The sequence below is a fragment of the Mustela nivalis genome (assembly GCF_964662115.1).
Source record: "Mustela nivalis genome assembly, chromosome: 20".
In the NCBI taxonomy this organism is placed as follows: domain Eukaryota; kingdom Metazoa; phylum Chordata; class Mammalia; order Carnivora; family Mustelidae; genus Mustela; species Mustela nivalis.
The window spans coordinates 18,411,390-18,429,536 of record NC_139039.1 but is presented as its reverse complement, the minus strand read 5'-3'; the positions used below and the strand labels follow the sequence as shown (position 1 = coordinate 18,429,536).

The 18,147-nt window shown below is 40.4% G+C and overlaps 1 protein-coding gene and 1 long non-coding RNA gene across 2 annotated transcripts in view; one reads left to right on the top strand and one right to left on the bottom strand.

Annotated features, from left to right (window-relative positions):
- The window catches only part of ASAH1 (N-acylsphingosine amidohydrolase 1), a 45,473-nt gene extending 39,560 nt beyond the window's left edge, over positions 1–5,913 (bottom strand). Inside the window, exon 1 of the mRNA XM_082715607.1 lies at positions 5,551–5,913. Coding sequence (XP_082571733.1) covers positions 5,551–5,628 — 78 coding nt within the window. The 5' untranslated portion in view covers positions 5,629–5,913. The remainder of the gene's footprint in view (positions 1–5,550) is intronic.
- Positions 5,914–5,985: 72 nt separating this feature from the next.
- Positions 5,986–18,147, top strand: part of LOC309855374 — a 411,593-nt gene continuing 399,431 nt past the window's right edge. Inside the window, exon 1 of the long non-coding RNA XR_014306764.1 lies at positions 5,986–6,235. This is a non-coding gene — a long non-coding RNA (uncharacterized lncRNA). The remainder of the gene's footprint in view (positions 6,236–18,147) is intronic.

The following is an 18,147-nucleotide window of genomic DNA, read 5'->3' as shown; positions in this document are numbered from 1 at the left end:
GTCTCCAAAGTCCCAGTCCAGCTTCCTTCCCCTGCTTCCTCTCTCACATGGTTTCCCACAGAGACAGCAATAATGCCAATGTCTCAATTTAACTCCTAATAGGGAATAATGTGCTTCTCCTTCAGGATCACTAGAATCAACTCAGCAAGTCGTGCAATGGAATAATGCTTGTCTATTCCTAATAATTATATCCGCATGGCCTAAGTGCAAAAGCCAATATAAAAATCAAATGGCAAGGCATGCTTCTTACGAGACAATGTGAGAGACGTTGAAAGTGCTCTGTCAAGTCTTAGGAGAGCATTCAACTTGCCCCAGAAGGGAGAGCAGCCTTGCCATCATGTATGTGGGAGTCTGAGGTGAACAAGATTATGCTCTGATAATCCTGGCAGCAATAAACAAACACCATGTACAGACATGACATCTATATAGAATCTCGTTGAAAGAGCAAGGCGTAACTGTGATTGAAAATTTTAAGGGTAGCAGTGTAAGATGAGGGTGTTTCAGGTGCTCAGAAGGTATGAACACCAAGGTCATTTTAAACAGGTTAGATTTGGGGGTAGAGTGGAGACAGCTGCATTTTCACCTTCAAGGGACTCTTCTACAAGGAAAGCTTCAAAATCTATGTAGAGACTTGAAATGGAATTACAACACACTCATTTGTTATTTAAAGGTTCCTACTATCTCCAAATTTAACTCTACACAATAAGACAACCTTATCAAGACAGGCAAAATTTAAATAGATGATAGGTAAAGACTATAAATAGGTGATATGTAGAGGTTTATACAGACGGCTTGGCATATTGTGCTGCTCTGTCACAGGAGGGCAAGCACACAACCAACTGGGACTTTCAATCTCTCTCTCACTAGCTCCCTCTAATATTTGTTTCCTAGGACCAGAGGAAGTAGTGAAAATCTCTGTGAAATGTTCTGTAAATCCTTTCTGGGTCAATGAATTCACTAATTACTCTAATCATTTGATAGGATTTGAACCTCTTAGAGATTAAGCAGTCTTTTTTTTTTTTTTTTTAAAGATTTTATTTATTTGACAGAGAGAGAGAGATCACAAGTAGGCAGAAAGGCAGACAGAGAGAGAGAGGGGAGGAAGCAGGCTCCCTGCAGATCAGAGAGCCTGATGAGGGGCTCAATCCCAGGACCCCGGGACCATGACCTGAGCTGAAGGCAGAGGCTTTAATCCACTGAGCCACACAGGCACCCCGGGATTAAGTAGTCTTATTTCTTCCCCATTCATTAAAAAAAAAATTACAGAGCTACTGGACACAGGAAAATAACATAGAAAGTAAAAATTCTCCCATTAACAACTCAAATGCTCCTTGCCTAAAAGAAACGACATAACTTATCCAACTCCTTGAAATATTTGCATCCTGTGGAGTTAGTAAGAACTTCCATGAAATATATGTTTCTAAGACTTTAAAGAAAGTTCAGGAAGACCTCATGTCCTTGTCTTACTTACACAGTCAGAAAAAGGCAATGAAAGGTAATCTGAAGAAATTACATAGCTCACTCCAGTACTCATACCATCAAAAAAGAAGTCAAATTAATTCTAGCAAGGCAATTTTAATTCTTAAATTCACCAACAATTATTTCCTAAATATGATTTGTTTCTTAAAATATTCTCTGTGTACAGGGGCGCCTGGGTGGCTCAGTGGGTTAAACTTCTGCCTTCAGCTCAGGTCATGATCTCAGGGTCCTGGGATTGAGCCCTGCATCAGGCTCCCTGCTAAGCAGAGAGCCTGCTTCCTCCTCTCTCTGTCTCTCTGCCTGCCTCTCTGCCTACTGTGATCTCTGTCAAATAAGTAAATAAAATCTTAAAAAAATATATTCTCTGTGTACAATAGAGCAAACACAAACCTACTGAGTAAGGCGTATTTCTTGCACACATAACAAACTCAAATAGGCAAGCAAAGTTTGTTTTCTGACCTTTGATGGGATGGCTATTAAACTAGGAATATTTAGGTTAAAGGAATGGGAATAAGCCTTCCATGAGGGCTGGGACCTTTTATCTATCACTAACTCATTACCGGCATCTGGAACATAATGTGGCACACAGTAGGCCTGCAATATCTGTTGACTAAGTGAACAGATTTATATTCCTTCCTTTGGAGTACTGGGGGAAAGCAGATGCAGTACAGTAATACTGGCCAGGCCAGAAAGCGTGTATGTGGTTTTAGGAAACTTCATAAAAATCACTGCTAAAAGCTGATCTACTAGCTATCACATCAATGATATTATCACTCATATGAGAAGCTGATATAAGAAGCTGATGCATAAAAATAAGTTTGACTCAGCAATTAATTCCTCAGTCATTATGTTTCATTCTCACACATTTTCAGAATCTGCTCAGATTTATTACTGACAACAGTCATCTCTTCCACTTGGCTTCCTTTCCTTCTCATCACTCCGCCGCTTACAGCAACTTATTCTGTTCCCAACACTGCTCAGGCCAAGGTGACCAGTGACCTCCAACTACCAAGTATAACAGACACCCGACTGTTATAAAGGCACCCAACACAAGGAGACACCTGTTCCACTCTCTCCTCTTTGCTTCTGCAACACTCACTCTCCCACTCTGGCTGTTGCTTTAAAACTTTGCCATTTCTTCTCTACCTGACACATACATGTGTGGGTGCCCTAACCTTGGCCTTGTCCTCTTCTCTCTCTATATCATCTGTCTGCTCAATGTTCACCTGCTCCAATGGCTTCAAGTAGTATGTCTCCAACTCCCATTTCCCTCTTCTGAGCTCTAGTCCAAAAGGTCTTCTGGGTATCCCGGTGCCACTGGAAATTCAACATAACTAGAATAAAAACAATCTTCATTCTTCCACCCTGCAACTTTTCCCTTCTTGTGTTTCCGGGCAGTGATACCACAATTCAGCCAACTGACACTTGAGGACAGTGCCTGTCCCTCATCCTCATCTAATCCTTCCTTCTGCTCATTGTATCTCCTACTTTTCTCTAGAAACATCCACTTCTCTCCCTTTCCACTACACCACCTTCTTAATGTGTGTAGACATGGTACATCCTGCACCTTATTTTCTTCCCCCGACTAGTCTCCTCATATCCACCCTTGCTCCCTTCCAACCCAGACTGATCTTTTAAAAGTGAAAACCCTTAACCAGGTCCACAGAGCCCTCCATGACACTGTCTTCATCTCCCTCTTCAAATATTTCTTGTGTCATTCCCACCACCACCACCTTTTAGTAGGTCTTTTAATAAAATTAATAACAAAGAATGACTCAGGAAAACCTTAAAATATGCTATATTCTGAAAAGCCTCACACACAAAATCCACAGACATTCCAAATCAAATGGTTTTTGTTTGTAATTTAAAGCCAGTCCTCACTGTTCACATTTATCAAAAGAAGTTTTGAAATATCTTTTGTTACTATGTGGATGTGAACAGTTTATCATATGATTCAAAGTGAAAAACTGCTTATTCTTGTTGGAGAATGTGACAAGGTTCCAAAGGTCCTTTTCAGCCAGGATTTTTCAGATTAATGTTTAAGAAAAGCCCAGCACAAGGGAATCCAAATTTTTATTCTCCCATGTGGAGAGGTTAAAAAACAAACAAAACCCCACATACATAAAAGAACACTTTAACAACAAAAACTGAAAAGCCATCAAATCAGAATAACAGATAACACTCTAAATTAATAATTTTGGTTTTATGCCCTAATTTTTCTCATCTCATTAAAGACTTGTGAAAATAGCTTCCCAAGTGAAACCAGTGGCTAGACTAGATTTTTGATAACCACTATTTAGATAAGAACTATTTGTTGTTTTAAAGATAGCTTTTCAAAAACTCTCTTGCATGAAAGAATAAAGTATTGAGAAAGAAAAAAAAAAAAGCATCCCCTAACAACTGAAACTGCTCAGAGGTTCACAGTTAGACCCTAATATTATTAATTGGTAATGACACACGAGTGTCCAGGCCACTTCTGTTACGTTGGTTATAATCCATCTCACAGAACACCCACCTCAGTTCAGGTGACTCTGAGACATGATAAAGTGAAACAAAGCAAGGCTACTTCATGATTCTATTTAATCACAGACAAAAACAAGGGTATTGCGCAACCCACAAAATGCCACACACCCCCTTCTCTTGCTAAATGAATGCTTCTTCTTTACCCAATCATACTATTGCCCCACCTTCTAAAAATATCCAATGTAGAGCAAACCCCCTATTCCTTGGACCTAGCCACAAATCACACAACCAAAGTCCAAACTATTAAATAGGTTTTGCCAAATGCCCTTTTATGGAGAGACCCCACAACTGCCCATGGTGTACATTCTCTCTCACTGCAAACAGTAATAAACCCAATTTGTTAAACTACAGGTGTTTTTCCTGGTGGCCTTTGACTGAAGGGCACTTAAGGTACCAAAGAGTTAAATTCTTTTAAAATTCTCATAATCTCAACCACTTTACAGCATATTAATTCCCTACACACACTAAAGTAAACTAATTTTATTTCTTATATCCTTCTAATCCTTGTCTACATGTATATATTGTGCATTTTTGTTACTGAAATCACTGTACATGCCATTTTATTCCACTTTTATTTGCTTAGTATCCCATCAATTTTAATAAATAAATAATATCCCATCATGATTCCATTTTTAGATCATTTCTTCTTAGAAAAACAAAAGAGTAAGAAGAGAATACATACCTTGCTCCCACCAATAACCTACCTAAGCTATTCAAGACCACCCTCATCTAATTTTAAGTCAGATGCACTCAAATTCCTCTTTATCTGATCTCTTGGCAAAGAAAAGTGGAGAGTTACTGTTTTTAAAGAAGAGAAGTATGAAAGAGCACCGGATTAGGTGTCAAGAGGCCAGAGTTTAGGCATGCTTCAGTAAACAATAGTGTAACCTCTGGCTAGACATTTTCCCACTGAATCTACTTCCTTCTCTGGCTGGTCCCTCGCTGTCTCTTGCAGTCACAAAGTCTGGGTTCCTGTGACTTCCTTTTGGGGAAAGAGCCACGGGACAGGCATTCCCATGACTGGGGGAGGAAGAGAGTAAGGCGACAGCAGCGACGCCAGGGCCTGAGCTGCTCCCACTGCCCTGACTGGGGACGAATGGACCTTTCCCGGGGACCTCAGAAGCCTAGGCTGCAACTACTCTTGCAGCACCTGTCACCTGGCAGAGAAAACCAAAGTCATCAAGCAGTCCGTCGCTTAACTGAGCGATGTACACAAGACGACTGGGACTTTTTCTCTTAGCAGTTCAGGATGCGCGAGCCTGGAACTGGTAGAACAAGCGCAATCACTCAAATTGGGGGTGCCCCAATCACTACCAGGCTTGTACATAGATTAGGATCTCCCTGAAGGCCTTCTTGTCCCAGCTTGTACGGAATCATCCCCGGACAGGGCTCACCAGTCCAGTCTGCACCCACACACCCGCAAAGTAGACCACAGACCCCCCGGAAAGATGGTGCCCGGCACCCGCTGCTCCTCACGCCCACCTGACCAGCCACACCCGCACCTGCGCCACCTCCGCGCCTCCGCGCCCTCCCCTAGAGCTCACTCACCGGCGGCGCCTGCTGCGCCAAGGCACAGGTTGCAGCCGCGGTTAGGAGGACTAAAGTTACGCGACCCCAGCCCGGCATCTTCCCAGCCGCAAAACCGCTCCAAAGGCCGCGGGCAAAGGCTGTGAGAAACACCACCTGGGCTCCGGGAAGGCCCCGCCGCCGCGTGACCAGCGACACGGGACCGCACCAAGCGAAAACGGGGGGGGGGGGCCGTGGAGGAAACGGGGTAGGAAGAGTAGGACGGGGCTTTTCGGAGTTGCGGCGAGTATACAAGGAAGAGGGAGCCTTTCAGGAGAGAGCGCGGAAGCCCAGGATAAGAGTCGGCGCTCACGTTAGGACTGCGATATTGGTACGGCCCCCCCCTCCCGCGCGCAGTGGTTGGGCCGAGCCTGAGCCCCGCCCGGGGGGTGGAGCTCAAGAAGTTTTACCCGGGTCGTGCCCTGTGGACATCCGCGCCCGCAGCAGAATCGTCGTCCGCGGGCGACGCGGGGGCGGGCGGTCCCGCTCCTCTCTGGGCCTGGTGCCGCCTCTGCAACGTCCCCAAATGGCCCAGGGCGAGGTGTGCACTCGGGCCACCTCGTGCCAAATGTCCATGAAACGGACCCAATTCACGAGAGTCTCAAAACACGGCGGCATGACACGCGACCCCGACCCAACTTCGCCCTCTGAGGAGAGCAGACCTGAAGTGAGTGAGCTTGTTCGTCCAGATCATGGAGTCACTGGCCGTGCTCAGATGTCAGGGGCAGGAAGGGGGCTGGCGGGGATCTACCAGGGACACTCCGAGCTCTGAATTAGTCATTTGGATTTTCACCGCAGAGGTGACCAAGTCACAGAATTTATAGATTTCAGTTACTTGGGCTCAGACAAACAGGTGGAATGACCAGGTAGAACTGCCACCTTTCCTTCACCGACGTATTCAGCCATTGGGCAGCTGCGTTATTTCATCTAACTCATGAACCTTTAGGTTGGCAGAACTGAGGTAAACCCTGGAGGAGGGTATGTATTCAGTGTTAAGCCTGCACCTGAAAAACAAATAGATTTAAATGCTTGTCATTCAGGCCTTCCATGGACTTGATCGTCCTGTTGGATATTACTTTGAAGTCCAACAGGAAACCTCTCGGTCGAGATCGCAGTTTCTGGTGGTCTCTAGGACATCCCAACCAGCATTGTTTTAATGCTAAATGAAACTTAGCAAACCATCACCAGAATCTTCATTTATTTCTTTTCTCCTGTGTGTTTGAAATGATAATTTCACCCATTTCTACTACTTCCTTATAAAAATCAATCTTTTTGCTGGAGATTGGGAGATGAAAATTTTGTGGGCAGTAGGTAACAATCGTCCTGTCAACCTTAAGATAACCAGTTAATTTTCGAGCAAAATAAATTTGTTCAGAATAGCAGTTTGGGACCTTCAAACTGTGCCAAACCATAGGCAACTTGGGAGAACAAAGAGGGGCTTGTTTTTATAGAGGAAAGGAGAAAGTTGGAAGCTTTTTGGATCAGAGTCCATTGAAGGAGAGAGCAAGAGTTCCCTTGTGGCAACTTCTCATTGGCTGAGTTGTTGCTGAGACAGTAGGACATCTTCCTTTCTATTTCTGTGGTAGTAAAGTAAACTTACTATTGTGGAAGGTACAGATAAGCTTTTTCCTATTGGGGTCCATAAAAGATGGGAAGTGGTGGTGTAAGAAGTCCCCCTTCAGGGCTTCCTAACACCATCTTAGATGGAATTTCCTTTGCTCATTTTCACACTTTCTTTGAGGAAGTTTGACTTTGAAACATCTTACATGCTTAAAGTGGCTCCCGATTCAACAGTAATCAAGCAGATCATAGAAATGTTCATTAACTTAAGAAATATTTACTGTCAGCCTACAATGTACAAGCATTTCTTCAGACACTGACTGAGGTTAAGCAGGCAACGAAAAAGAAAGTCCTTCTCACATGAGGCTTACATTCTAGATGAGAAATGGACAATAAACACAATATATAAGAAAATTTATACGTTATGTTACAAGGTGATAAATGTGGTGCAGACAAAGCAGTATAAAGGGGATCCAGAGTGGGGAGAGTCACAATGTTAGATACGAAAGACAGGATAGGCATTACTGAGAAAATGAAGTCTGAGCAGAGATTTGAAGGTGAGGGAGTTCTCCTAGCAGATGTCTAAGGAATTGTTCAAGGCGGAGGGAGCAGCTAGGACAAAGGCTTAAAAAAAAAAAGAGAATGCCTGGCATATTTGGCTATAGCAAGGAGGTCGGTGTAGGTAGATCAGAAGTAAGAGAGGGAAAAGAAGTAGATGAAGTCCAAGTGGAAAGGGGAGTAAGGCAGATTATATAGGCCATTACCAGCCATTGTAAAGGGCTTCACTCTGTGAATATATTGAATTATCTTGGACCTTGAAATCTGTGTGCAGACATAGAGGATTCCCCTCTTTTAGTAAATAAATAGCTATTCGGTTTGAAGATCACTCACTTTAAATACTATTGAAGGCACTTTAAACATGTCACCAACATATTTTTTTTCCCTATGAGAGGATGATTAAGTGGTCTAGCAAAATCAGATTCTTTATCCAGAAAAGAATTATGTCAATTGGCATAAAATTCTTGCGCACAATTTTCACATAATTTTGCATTCAACTTTCAAAGGCCTTTTATATGCTGTTGTTTTCAAATTAAAAAATTTAAATCTACTTTTTTTTTTTTTTTTTAAGATTTTGTTTATTTATTTGACAGACAGAGATCACAGATAGGCAGAGAGGCAGGCAGAGAGAGAGGGGTAAGCTCCCTGCCGAGCAGAGAGCCTGATGTGGGGCTCAATCCCAGGACTCTGGGATCATGACCTGAGCCGAAGGCAGAGGCTTTAACCCACTGAGCCACCCAGGTGCCCCTAAATCTACTTTTCCAAAATATAACATTTTACGCATTCTTCCTTACATATATTTAATTTTTCCTACTCCATTCTTAAGTAATAGAAGTGTGCAGAAAGTCAAGGTGAGGCATGTGGTCATAGGAAACTTTGGCATGCTTTGTGGCACACTGACATATTCACAGAAAATGACATTTAAATGTACAAATAAATGACTATGTTGGTGGGAAGGGTGATTCAAATACTATCTTCGCAGCAAGCATCAAGTCTAAGACTTGGATAACCTGTTCAGTATGCAAGACTAAGCATCAGTAATCAAACTGTTTATCAGAATAGCTGAAGTTCTTGGCAAGCTGTCGACCTTTTTAAATCTCCTACTAACATTCCTAGGTTTCCGAGGTGGAGCCTTGATTTAAAATCATTGCAATCTAACCACTCCACCCTAAATGAACTCTACTGCACATAGCACCACATTACTCAGAACAGGTATGGCTTGCTTTAATAAAACTGAATATTCAAAAATTCAAGAAATATAATGTTTCAGTTCAAAAAATAAACCTTTTATAGGAGTATTTGCCAGTAAGTTATTAATTTAAAAAGGGCTTCCTATACTTAAAACATAATCTGAGTTTCCAAACTTAGACTATTGTCCATCTTTTCAGGTAGGACTAGAGAGAATAAAAGATGTGGAAAATGGGAAATCAGAGGTCATGCAAAATTGCTACACAATATTTTTTCCTTCAGTAACTTTATCACACAAAAAAGATTTTACTTGCTTTATGTTTTACGTGTATATAGAAAAACATGTTAAATCATTAAATTCAGCTCAAGGCATTGTTACACAACTACATTGTTACACAACTACAAACTTAATGCTCACACTGAATCAAGTTGTCCCTTCTTATATGTCAACATAAAATAATCGTCTTAATAATCCTTCACTTTGCACATATCTTTCATGTCTTACCAAATCTTACTAAATGTCTTACTAAGTCTCTGACACCTCAGGCATGTTAGTTTGAAGACCTACTTTAAAAAAATCCTTTTGTCCTATTTCCACTTTCTTTGATAAGACAAGATTCTGACCTGAAAATTATTTAATTGAACTCAAATCCAATAATCTCTTAATATTTTTTTTCTTGTTCTTATTTCATATTCTTATATAGTTCGCTTTTACATAAGCCCTTATAGACACCTATTTAATGTTCCTGCCAGTTGTTTCTCGTAAGTTTGTGGTAAATTCAGGTATTCTCACAATACATTTTGAGCGCTTACACTAGGTGCTGGGTAACTAGTGAACAAATGGCCACTGCCTTCCTGGGGCTTTTAGTCTTGTGGTAGAAAAAAAGGATGATGGAAGGGAAAATGTAAATCAGATGAGTATCTTGAAAACTTTCAGTACATTTCGATTACTACTCTCCATACTCTTATCTCTGGTTTAATACTGTAGATGTTTCACCAACCTCAGTTCCACTTCTCCAGTATGCAGCAGCCACATGAGTTTGCTAAACCATATCCTTATCCTTATCTCTGGATGTGGGCCCTGGTTGGCCTGACACTAAAGCTGCCCTGTCCTTGCCACAGTGCTTGGCTCCGGCCTTAATCATTTAGAATCTTGAATCCAACAAGCCATTTTCTGAAGCTCAAGATTTTGCTCTATGATTGAAGTTGTCCTTTATCTTCTAACAGGAAAAGGTTAGCTAATAGTCCTCATTGCTGCTGGCATTCATGCTGTGAACCTGAAGGGACATGCCTAAGGAGGAATAGATACTTTGGGCAGCACAGAGGAGAGATGGAAAGAAACTGGGTCATTATGACATTGTTAAGCTGCTAGATCTACCGTCTACCAACTGTCCAACAGTTGGACCCTTCAGTAATGTGAGCCACTACTCTTCTTTATTATTTAAGGTAGTTCAAGGTGGTTGACTTGCAAGTTTGTGTCTGAGAGCATCCTAACTGATGCATGCATTAAAACAGGTATTGCTACTTTCTCAAGAGCACAGGAGGATTTACTGTAAAGCTATAATGCTTAAGTTTCAAGACTTTCACTTGCTCAGGCCTCTTCTAAAACCTTCTACCTAATTTCACACTAGTAATTTTATATTCTTTTCCTTATAAAGAGGACTATCCAAATTGTACAGGCTTCAGGCTTCAAAAAAACCTGAATCCACCATCAGGTGGTCTGGGGAGAAAACATCCACCTTCTAACTCCTTCAATTCACATGTCCCTAGGAAAGGAGTGCCTTACCTAATTGGTAAATACCTGGAAAGGTCACTGCACTCATGTGGTCTGGCCTCTCTGGCTCTCTCACTGAGTTGCTTGCTCATGGTGGTGAGCTCACTGCAGTAAGCCCTGGGTGACAAGAGTGGAAGGGGAAGTAGTTGCTGCCTTGGACCACATCTTTCAAACCTGGCACTTGTCCAACAAAATTTAAAAACACTTTGTTCTCACAAAGGCTATGACAACTGAAGAAAGCATCACGAAGGACTGGCTGTAGTAGATACGGAGAGAAGGCAGTCAAGGACTGGAGTCTTTTGTAGTACTTGCACCTGCTACTCCCAGCCCAGCCTCACCTTCCCCTGTTCACTACCCCATGTTAGAATCTGGCTGTGCCCCTGGGATGCATTTTGCATTTGTCAAGGGACTAAGTGCGTGAATACATTCCAGAGGAGAAAGACCTGGGATCCCACTTCCACCTCAGGTCTAAGTGTGTTCCCTATTCCAGTTTACTCAGTAGTAAAGCTGGTATCAATCCCCATCTAATCTATATGTATATTTCTCAGTTGTTTTTACCTTGGAAGGTGAGGAGAATGATTATCACCCTGAAATAACAGAAGTCAGCAATAGCAATTATAGTAATAATTTATGTATAAAAAGTATATGACCAACTCAAAGTAACAAGCAAATCCTAAGTGCTGTGAAAGAAACACATGTGGTAAAATATAAATTCCTGATCTCAGGGAGTTTCCAACTGAAAAAGAAAATAGCACTAACATAAATACATAACAAGTTATGAAGCCAATCACAACTCAGATATATTTTATATATCTTCAGTTATTAGATTGAACCATATGAAATCACCATTTTTGTAGATTGAAAATTGATCAAACATCAACATTTTCACATGGCCAACCTATTATTACCAACAACCAACATATTCACAATTATTTGACTTTAATTGGAAGCTGGTGCCATCACACTGCAGATATCTATAGGCCTCTACTGGCTCCTGCTACTCCTCACCCCTTGGAGATTTTTCACACCTGGCTCTGTCATTATTATTATTTTTTTAAGATTTTATTTATTTATTCGACAGAGAGAAATCACATGTAGTCGGAGAGGCAGGCAGAGAGAGAGAGAGGGAAGCAGGCTCCCCGCTGAGCAGAGAGCCCGATGCGGGACTCGATCCCAGGACCCCAAGATCATGACCTGAGCCGAAGGCAGCGGCTTAACCCACTGAGCCACCCAGGCGCCCTCTGTCATTATTTCTGATGTGGTTCTCAATATTCTTGGTGATCTCAATATTCACAAAAAATAATCCTTGTAATACTCCAGTTTCTTGACTTCATCTCTTGCAATGTCCTTGGCCTCTATTTTACCTCAAATATCCAATTCCACATTGTATCTTAGAGATTGGAAATTTTACTTCATTTTGCTTATAAATACCACTGTCCTTTGATTTTTTTTTCCTCACTGGCACATTTTGAATATTCTGTTGGTTTCTTCTCATCAACTAACCTCTATATGTGGGGTGGCCCAGGCCCAGTCTTCAGGTATCTTTTCTTCTCTTCCTATGCTCATTTCTTATGTGCTCTCAACCAATATCATGTTAATGCCTTCTCTAGTTTGATGACTCTCAAATTCATGTCACCAGCTCAGACCTGTCCCCTGAGCTCAGACTCCTGTCTTCTCAACATCATCCACTTGGAATATGTAATAGGCATCTTAAGCTTATTATGCGTAAAAATGAACTCTATTTTCTCTTTACCAATCCACACTGTCCCTATCTCACTAAATGGCAATTTCATTTTGTAGTTTGCTTAGACCAAAGATCTTACAGTTAGTAAGTTACCTTTAACTTTTCTCTTTCTTCCCACATACCCAGTACACCAGGCAAATCCTTTTTGGCTCTACCTTCAAAATATATTTGGAGAATCTGATAACTTCTTACCAGTTCCACTTCTTTCTTGATCTAAGTTACTCTCATCTGGATTATAGTAATAGTAATTGTAATTGGTATTCTGCTTTTCCCCATCATCAAATCTCCACACAAATCAGCTTATGTCACTCCTCTCCTCAAAAGCCTCGAGTGACTTCCTTCCTCACTCAGAATGAAAGCCAGTGTTCTTACCATGGCTTACAAGGCCACTTGGGATCTGGCACACCTGCTACTTCTCTAATCTCGTATCTCTCCAGCTTTGCCTTTTTTCATGATGTTCTAGCTAAATTCATCTCCTTTACAGACTTCAAACATGTCAAGTAGGCCTCACTTGAAAAGCTTAATACTAACTGTTCCCTCTATGTAGAATGTTCTTTCACAGAGACCCATGTCGTTCATCAAAAGCTGATGGTCCTTTATTAGGGAGCCTTCCTAAAGCATCATATGCAAGACTCCACAGGTATTCCTTATCCTCCTTTTTCCCACTTAACCTGACTCCAAACATCAACACCATCTGCTTCTATACCTGTTTTCTTTTCTTTTTTTTTTTTTTTTAAAGATTTTATTTATTTATTTGACAGAGAACACAAGTAGGCAGAGAGGCAGGCAGAGAGAGAGAGAGAGAAGCAGGCTCTGCATTGAGCAGAGAGCCCGATGTGGGGCTCGATCCCAGGACTCTGGGATCACGACCTGGGCTGAAGGCAGAGGCCTTAACCCGCTGAGCCACCCAGGGGCCCCTATACCTGTTTTCTTTTTGCTTTGCATCTGTCTCCGGAGGGCAGGGATTTTCTTACGTTTACTGCTTCGTCTCAGCACCTAGAATACTGTCTAACACATCATAGCACTCAATAACAAATAAATATTTGTTTGATAAACTAAAAGAACTGCATTAACATCATCTGCCAAGTGGTGTTTAAAATAACGTAAGCATCACCAAATTACAAATGGTTTTTTTCCATAAGTTTTTTTTTTTAACGATTTTATTTATTTATTTGAGAGAATGAGTGAGAGAGAGCATGAGAAGGGAGAAGGTCAGAGGGAGAAGCAGACTCCCCGCAGGTATGGGAGCACAATGCGGGACTCGATCCGGGGGCTCTGGGATCATCACCTGAGGCCAAGGCAGTCACTTAACCAACTGAGCCAACCAGTTGCCCCTTTCCATAAGTTTTTAAGTTGGGTGTGTGTAAATCAATATGCATTTTCCATACAAACATGAAGTGCTGCTATTCTTCCCATCTATGGTTGAGAAACTTAGGGTAAGTAACTACTTAGGTTTTCTGATTTTAGATATACCTAACCACTATAGTAAATTCCAGGCCAGGTTGCAAAACTATAAAAAAAAGTCCATAGGTGACATATTCTATAAAAAAGAACTATCATGGAAGACACTGTTATCCTCGAAGTTATAGCCCTTTGTAGTCACTCATGGGTGAATACAGGCTACTACATCCCATTTCTTGGGCTCCTGTCAAAGCCAAAGCTCAAAGTCTCCAGGATTTGGTAGAAACCTTTAGGTGAGAGTGAGCTTGGTACTCATTGGTCTCTGATGTTCCTGCTTTCCCTTTGTTTGGTATCTATAGATTACTTTCTTTTATGTGGATAAGTGATGTTTCAAGAGATATTTACAAATATGTTATCTAGTAAATTGTTTTATTAAGGAGTACCATTGTATTGAAAGTAGAAGCCCTGGTTCTATAAAATCAAGGTTAAACTCCCCCGCTTCCCTTGGGTTTAAAATGAGGTGAAAAAATCCCAGAAAAAAGAAAGAAAGAAGTCAGTACATTTAGTACTTGTTAGTTTGTAACTCTATGTAGTTAAATGGTGGGGATAGCAGCACCATTCCCCTCAACTCCTGGGTAGGGGCTGCAACAATGGTGGGAGGAAAAAGAAGAGCAGTGAATGTGTTCTTAGACATGTGAGATGACTTTTCATCTTTCATTTCTTATTTTTAATCACATCGCAAATTGATCAGTTATTTTCTAATATTAAAGAGAAAACTCTGATCATCTATTAGAACTGGGCAAGACGTGGAATTTCTTAGAACTAATGTATTAATTATATAGGAAAATGTTAGTATTGAATAGAGAAATGGTATTTTATGTTCTATGAATGCAGTAACTATTAAGTAATGTATTAAAAAGAATAATTTATTAGATTTAGAAATAAAACTAACTTCAAGAAAATTAAATCTATTAATAACAGAGAGGGCTTGGAACTGAGAAAGTATATTTCAAAACGTTTTAAATGAAAAGTATACTGGTAAAGGGATGCTCTTGGAGGGTCATTCAGAGATACAGATCAGGATTTCTAATTTCAGAAGAGAGTGGAACAAAAAGCATGTTTAACCCAGCTGGTCTGTTGTTAATTTATAAAGCTGTTTTTTTAAATTTATTTGACAGAGGTCACAAATAGGCAGAGAGGCAGGCAGAGAGAGGAGGAAGCAGGCTCCTCGCTGATAGAGCCCAGGGGCTCGATCCCAGGACCCGGGATCAAGACCTGAGCTGAAGGCAGAGGCTTTAACCCACAGAGCCACTCAGGCGCCCTGGTCTGTTGTTAATTTAAGGTGGAGTAGTAGATCAGCAGAGCCAAGAGGACAGAATTTTTTAAGGCAGATCAAAGAGAGGTCACAATAGCGTGAATGCTGGAGTCAATGAAACTGAGATGGGAGACTCCATGAAGACAGGACTACTAGCCAGATTTCAGAAGGGTTGCGACACTGATGAAGAGCAGTGTAGAACTGCAATGGTAATGGGTATGGATGGTATGTGCTTCAAAGACTGAGCTGATGGGTCAGGATAATGAGAAGTTTCAAAACTGATACTTGGGGCCATGGTATATGATTCTCCAACTCTGGGTGCACTGGAATGAGAGCTGAATTCAACATGGAAAAAATCAGAAGGGGCATTCTCATGAGAGAGTCAAGAGAAAATTTGTCTATTAGAATTTTTTGCTTACCCTTTTGTTAAATGATTAAATCTTTGTCCATTTTCCTATATTATGGAAAGGGCACACTGGTTTGAAATGAGGCTAGAGTAGTAAAAGGAACATGGAGAAACAAAGTTGGTCATCACAGGTAGAGAGGCAGAAGCAGCAGTAATGGGATATATTGAAGGCCTTCTACAGAGGATTTTTGGACTAAAAATGAAGAACAAGGGAATAGGCAAGAAGGTTCTGTTTCTGTAGACAGATAGGGAAATTATTTGTCTACACAACAATAGGAAACTGAAATATTCCTGCTGCTGTGCAAGCTGATTTAAACTAGGATTTAGGGTTGAGGTGCTGTAGAACAGCCTAGGTTGGTCTTAAGTCCACTGTTCTTTCCTAAGTAAGCACCACATTTGAGAAAGTAATTTTATATATACAGGTAATATAAGCTGAATGAAGGCTGGTGGGCTGCTAAACTATTATCTTAATTTTAAGTTCTCCCAAACCTAGGTATATCCCTGGGCTTTTTCAGCTACCAGTTAAAAAACAAAGCATACAAACAAAAAACCTTGGTGGAATATACATAGCAGAATAAAAAAATAGGTACTAATACTTACACCAACATAAGGAATAATAAAGAAAAAGAATAAATAAGACATTAGAAGCTTAAAGCATTGCCTATTTTTTTTCCATGTGATTGACTAGTTATACAACTTAATTTTGTCAGGTAGTAGTTAAGGAACTAACAGAAGTCATGACTTGATTCCTTACCGTGGAATCTACTTATATTTAGGTTTTCACCTTTTTAAAGGAATCATGGAGGTGCGCTTTGTTTTCTTTGTTCTCTTCCTTACAGTTCCACTTAGTTTCTAAGGACCAGAATTAGGAAATTGCATGATGGAAAAATAAACACAAGTAGTGCTACACCCCTTCTTCTCTACTAGCAGCACTCAGAACAGGATTGCAAAACCTCATTAGATTTGCAAAACATGGTAAGAAAAATAAACACCTAGAGATCTTAATTTGTAAGTCCTGGTTATGCTCTCTGAAAATCTATCCTTTATGAAATACAAGGGCAGCACTAAAACACAAAGCTAAATGGAAAGGTGGCATGTTGTTTCTCCATCATAGAAAATAAATCTCAGCAATACTTAAGAGAAACAGTCCAGTGGCATAAAATTAAACAGAAATACACCAAATAGCGTCAGAGGCTTTCTGGGGTGAAGTGAATAGGAGATGTCGTAAAACAAAATCTGCCATCAAAAATCAAAAAAGCAAAACAATCATAAAGTTCCCTTAATGAAATATGAATATTTATTTTAAAAATTAACTGTAAGCTAATAGGTTGGTGAGGAAAGAGGAATTGTGGAATTTTTTTTTCCCACGTTTTGTTTTTCATCTTTTCATTAAATGTAATGGATTTCAACAGGAGTGAGCCTGAAAAAATTACAGTGGAAGTTACCTGAATTAAGGCCCTCAGGCTAATATTATAATGCCATTTTAAAAAGTATCATGAAGAGAAAGTCACAGTATAAAAGCTATCCTGTCTTACTCATTTGGTTAATGAAATGTAGTAGAATGTTTTAATATGTTCTTCTGTGTCTTAAGAGTTTAGAATAACTGAAAAAATATAATTCCTGATAGAACAGTAAGTTGGAAGCCACAACTGATTGACATCTGGACTGGGAGTGACCCAGGAATTGCATGGTATTTGGATAGTACTGGGCCATCAGGTATGATGAGTTCATTTTTGGAATTCAGGCCTATCTTAAGAAGTATAAATATATTCATTTATTTTAATGATCAACTTCTTTTTAGAGAATGTTAGAGTTTTGTGTCTATACCTAGGAAAGCCCAAGCAGGTCCTTAACTGGGAGAGGAGAGGGCAAGAAACTAATGAGAGGTTGAGCAGGTCATGGTTGATGGAGTAGCTTGTGCTAGACCAGCCCTCTCACACACACGAAATTAAACTTCAGATAAAATATTAAAAATTATCTAAAGGCAATGGAGAATGACCAAAAACATGCAGAAACTCGAGAACTAGTAAGAGGGGAAACATTTTTAACATTTTTTCAACTTAAGGCAGACACAGTGCCACTAAGAATAATTATATAGAAAGCTTAAGTCATTACTAGTTGAAGAATCAGAGTACAGAGTTCAGAGTGACCAGAGTCTGGAAAGTGAGAAAGAAATCCTTAAGAGGAGAGAGCCAAAGAAGATATTAGCCACACTGCCCGAATTTCTCACTGATCTCTGAACTCCACATCCTTGGGACTGACTTCAAGAAGCCGAGCTAAAACAAAAAGAACTGAACAGATATTTCAACTGTTGCCTACCATAAGGGAGACAGAATTTGGAGCTTCAGATCAACCAAGTTAACTGCCTACTAAACATAAAAAATCACTCTTCAGAACAACAACATAGAATGCACAGTTCCTACAATGTTTTATTCACAATGTCTATGATATAATCTCATGAGATATATGAAGAAACATATTCAAAGAACCATCAGTGGAGACGGACTCAAGATGACCCAGATGTTGGAATCAGTAGACAAGAATTTTTAAGAAGCTATTATAACTCTACCCCAAAACAAAGAAATAAATGGATAGAAAAGCAGTAAATGGATAGGAAATTTCAGCAGGAATAG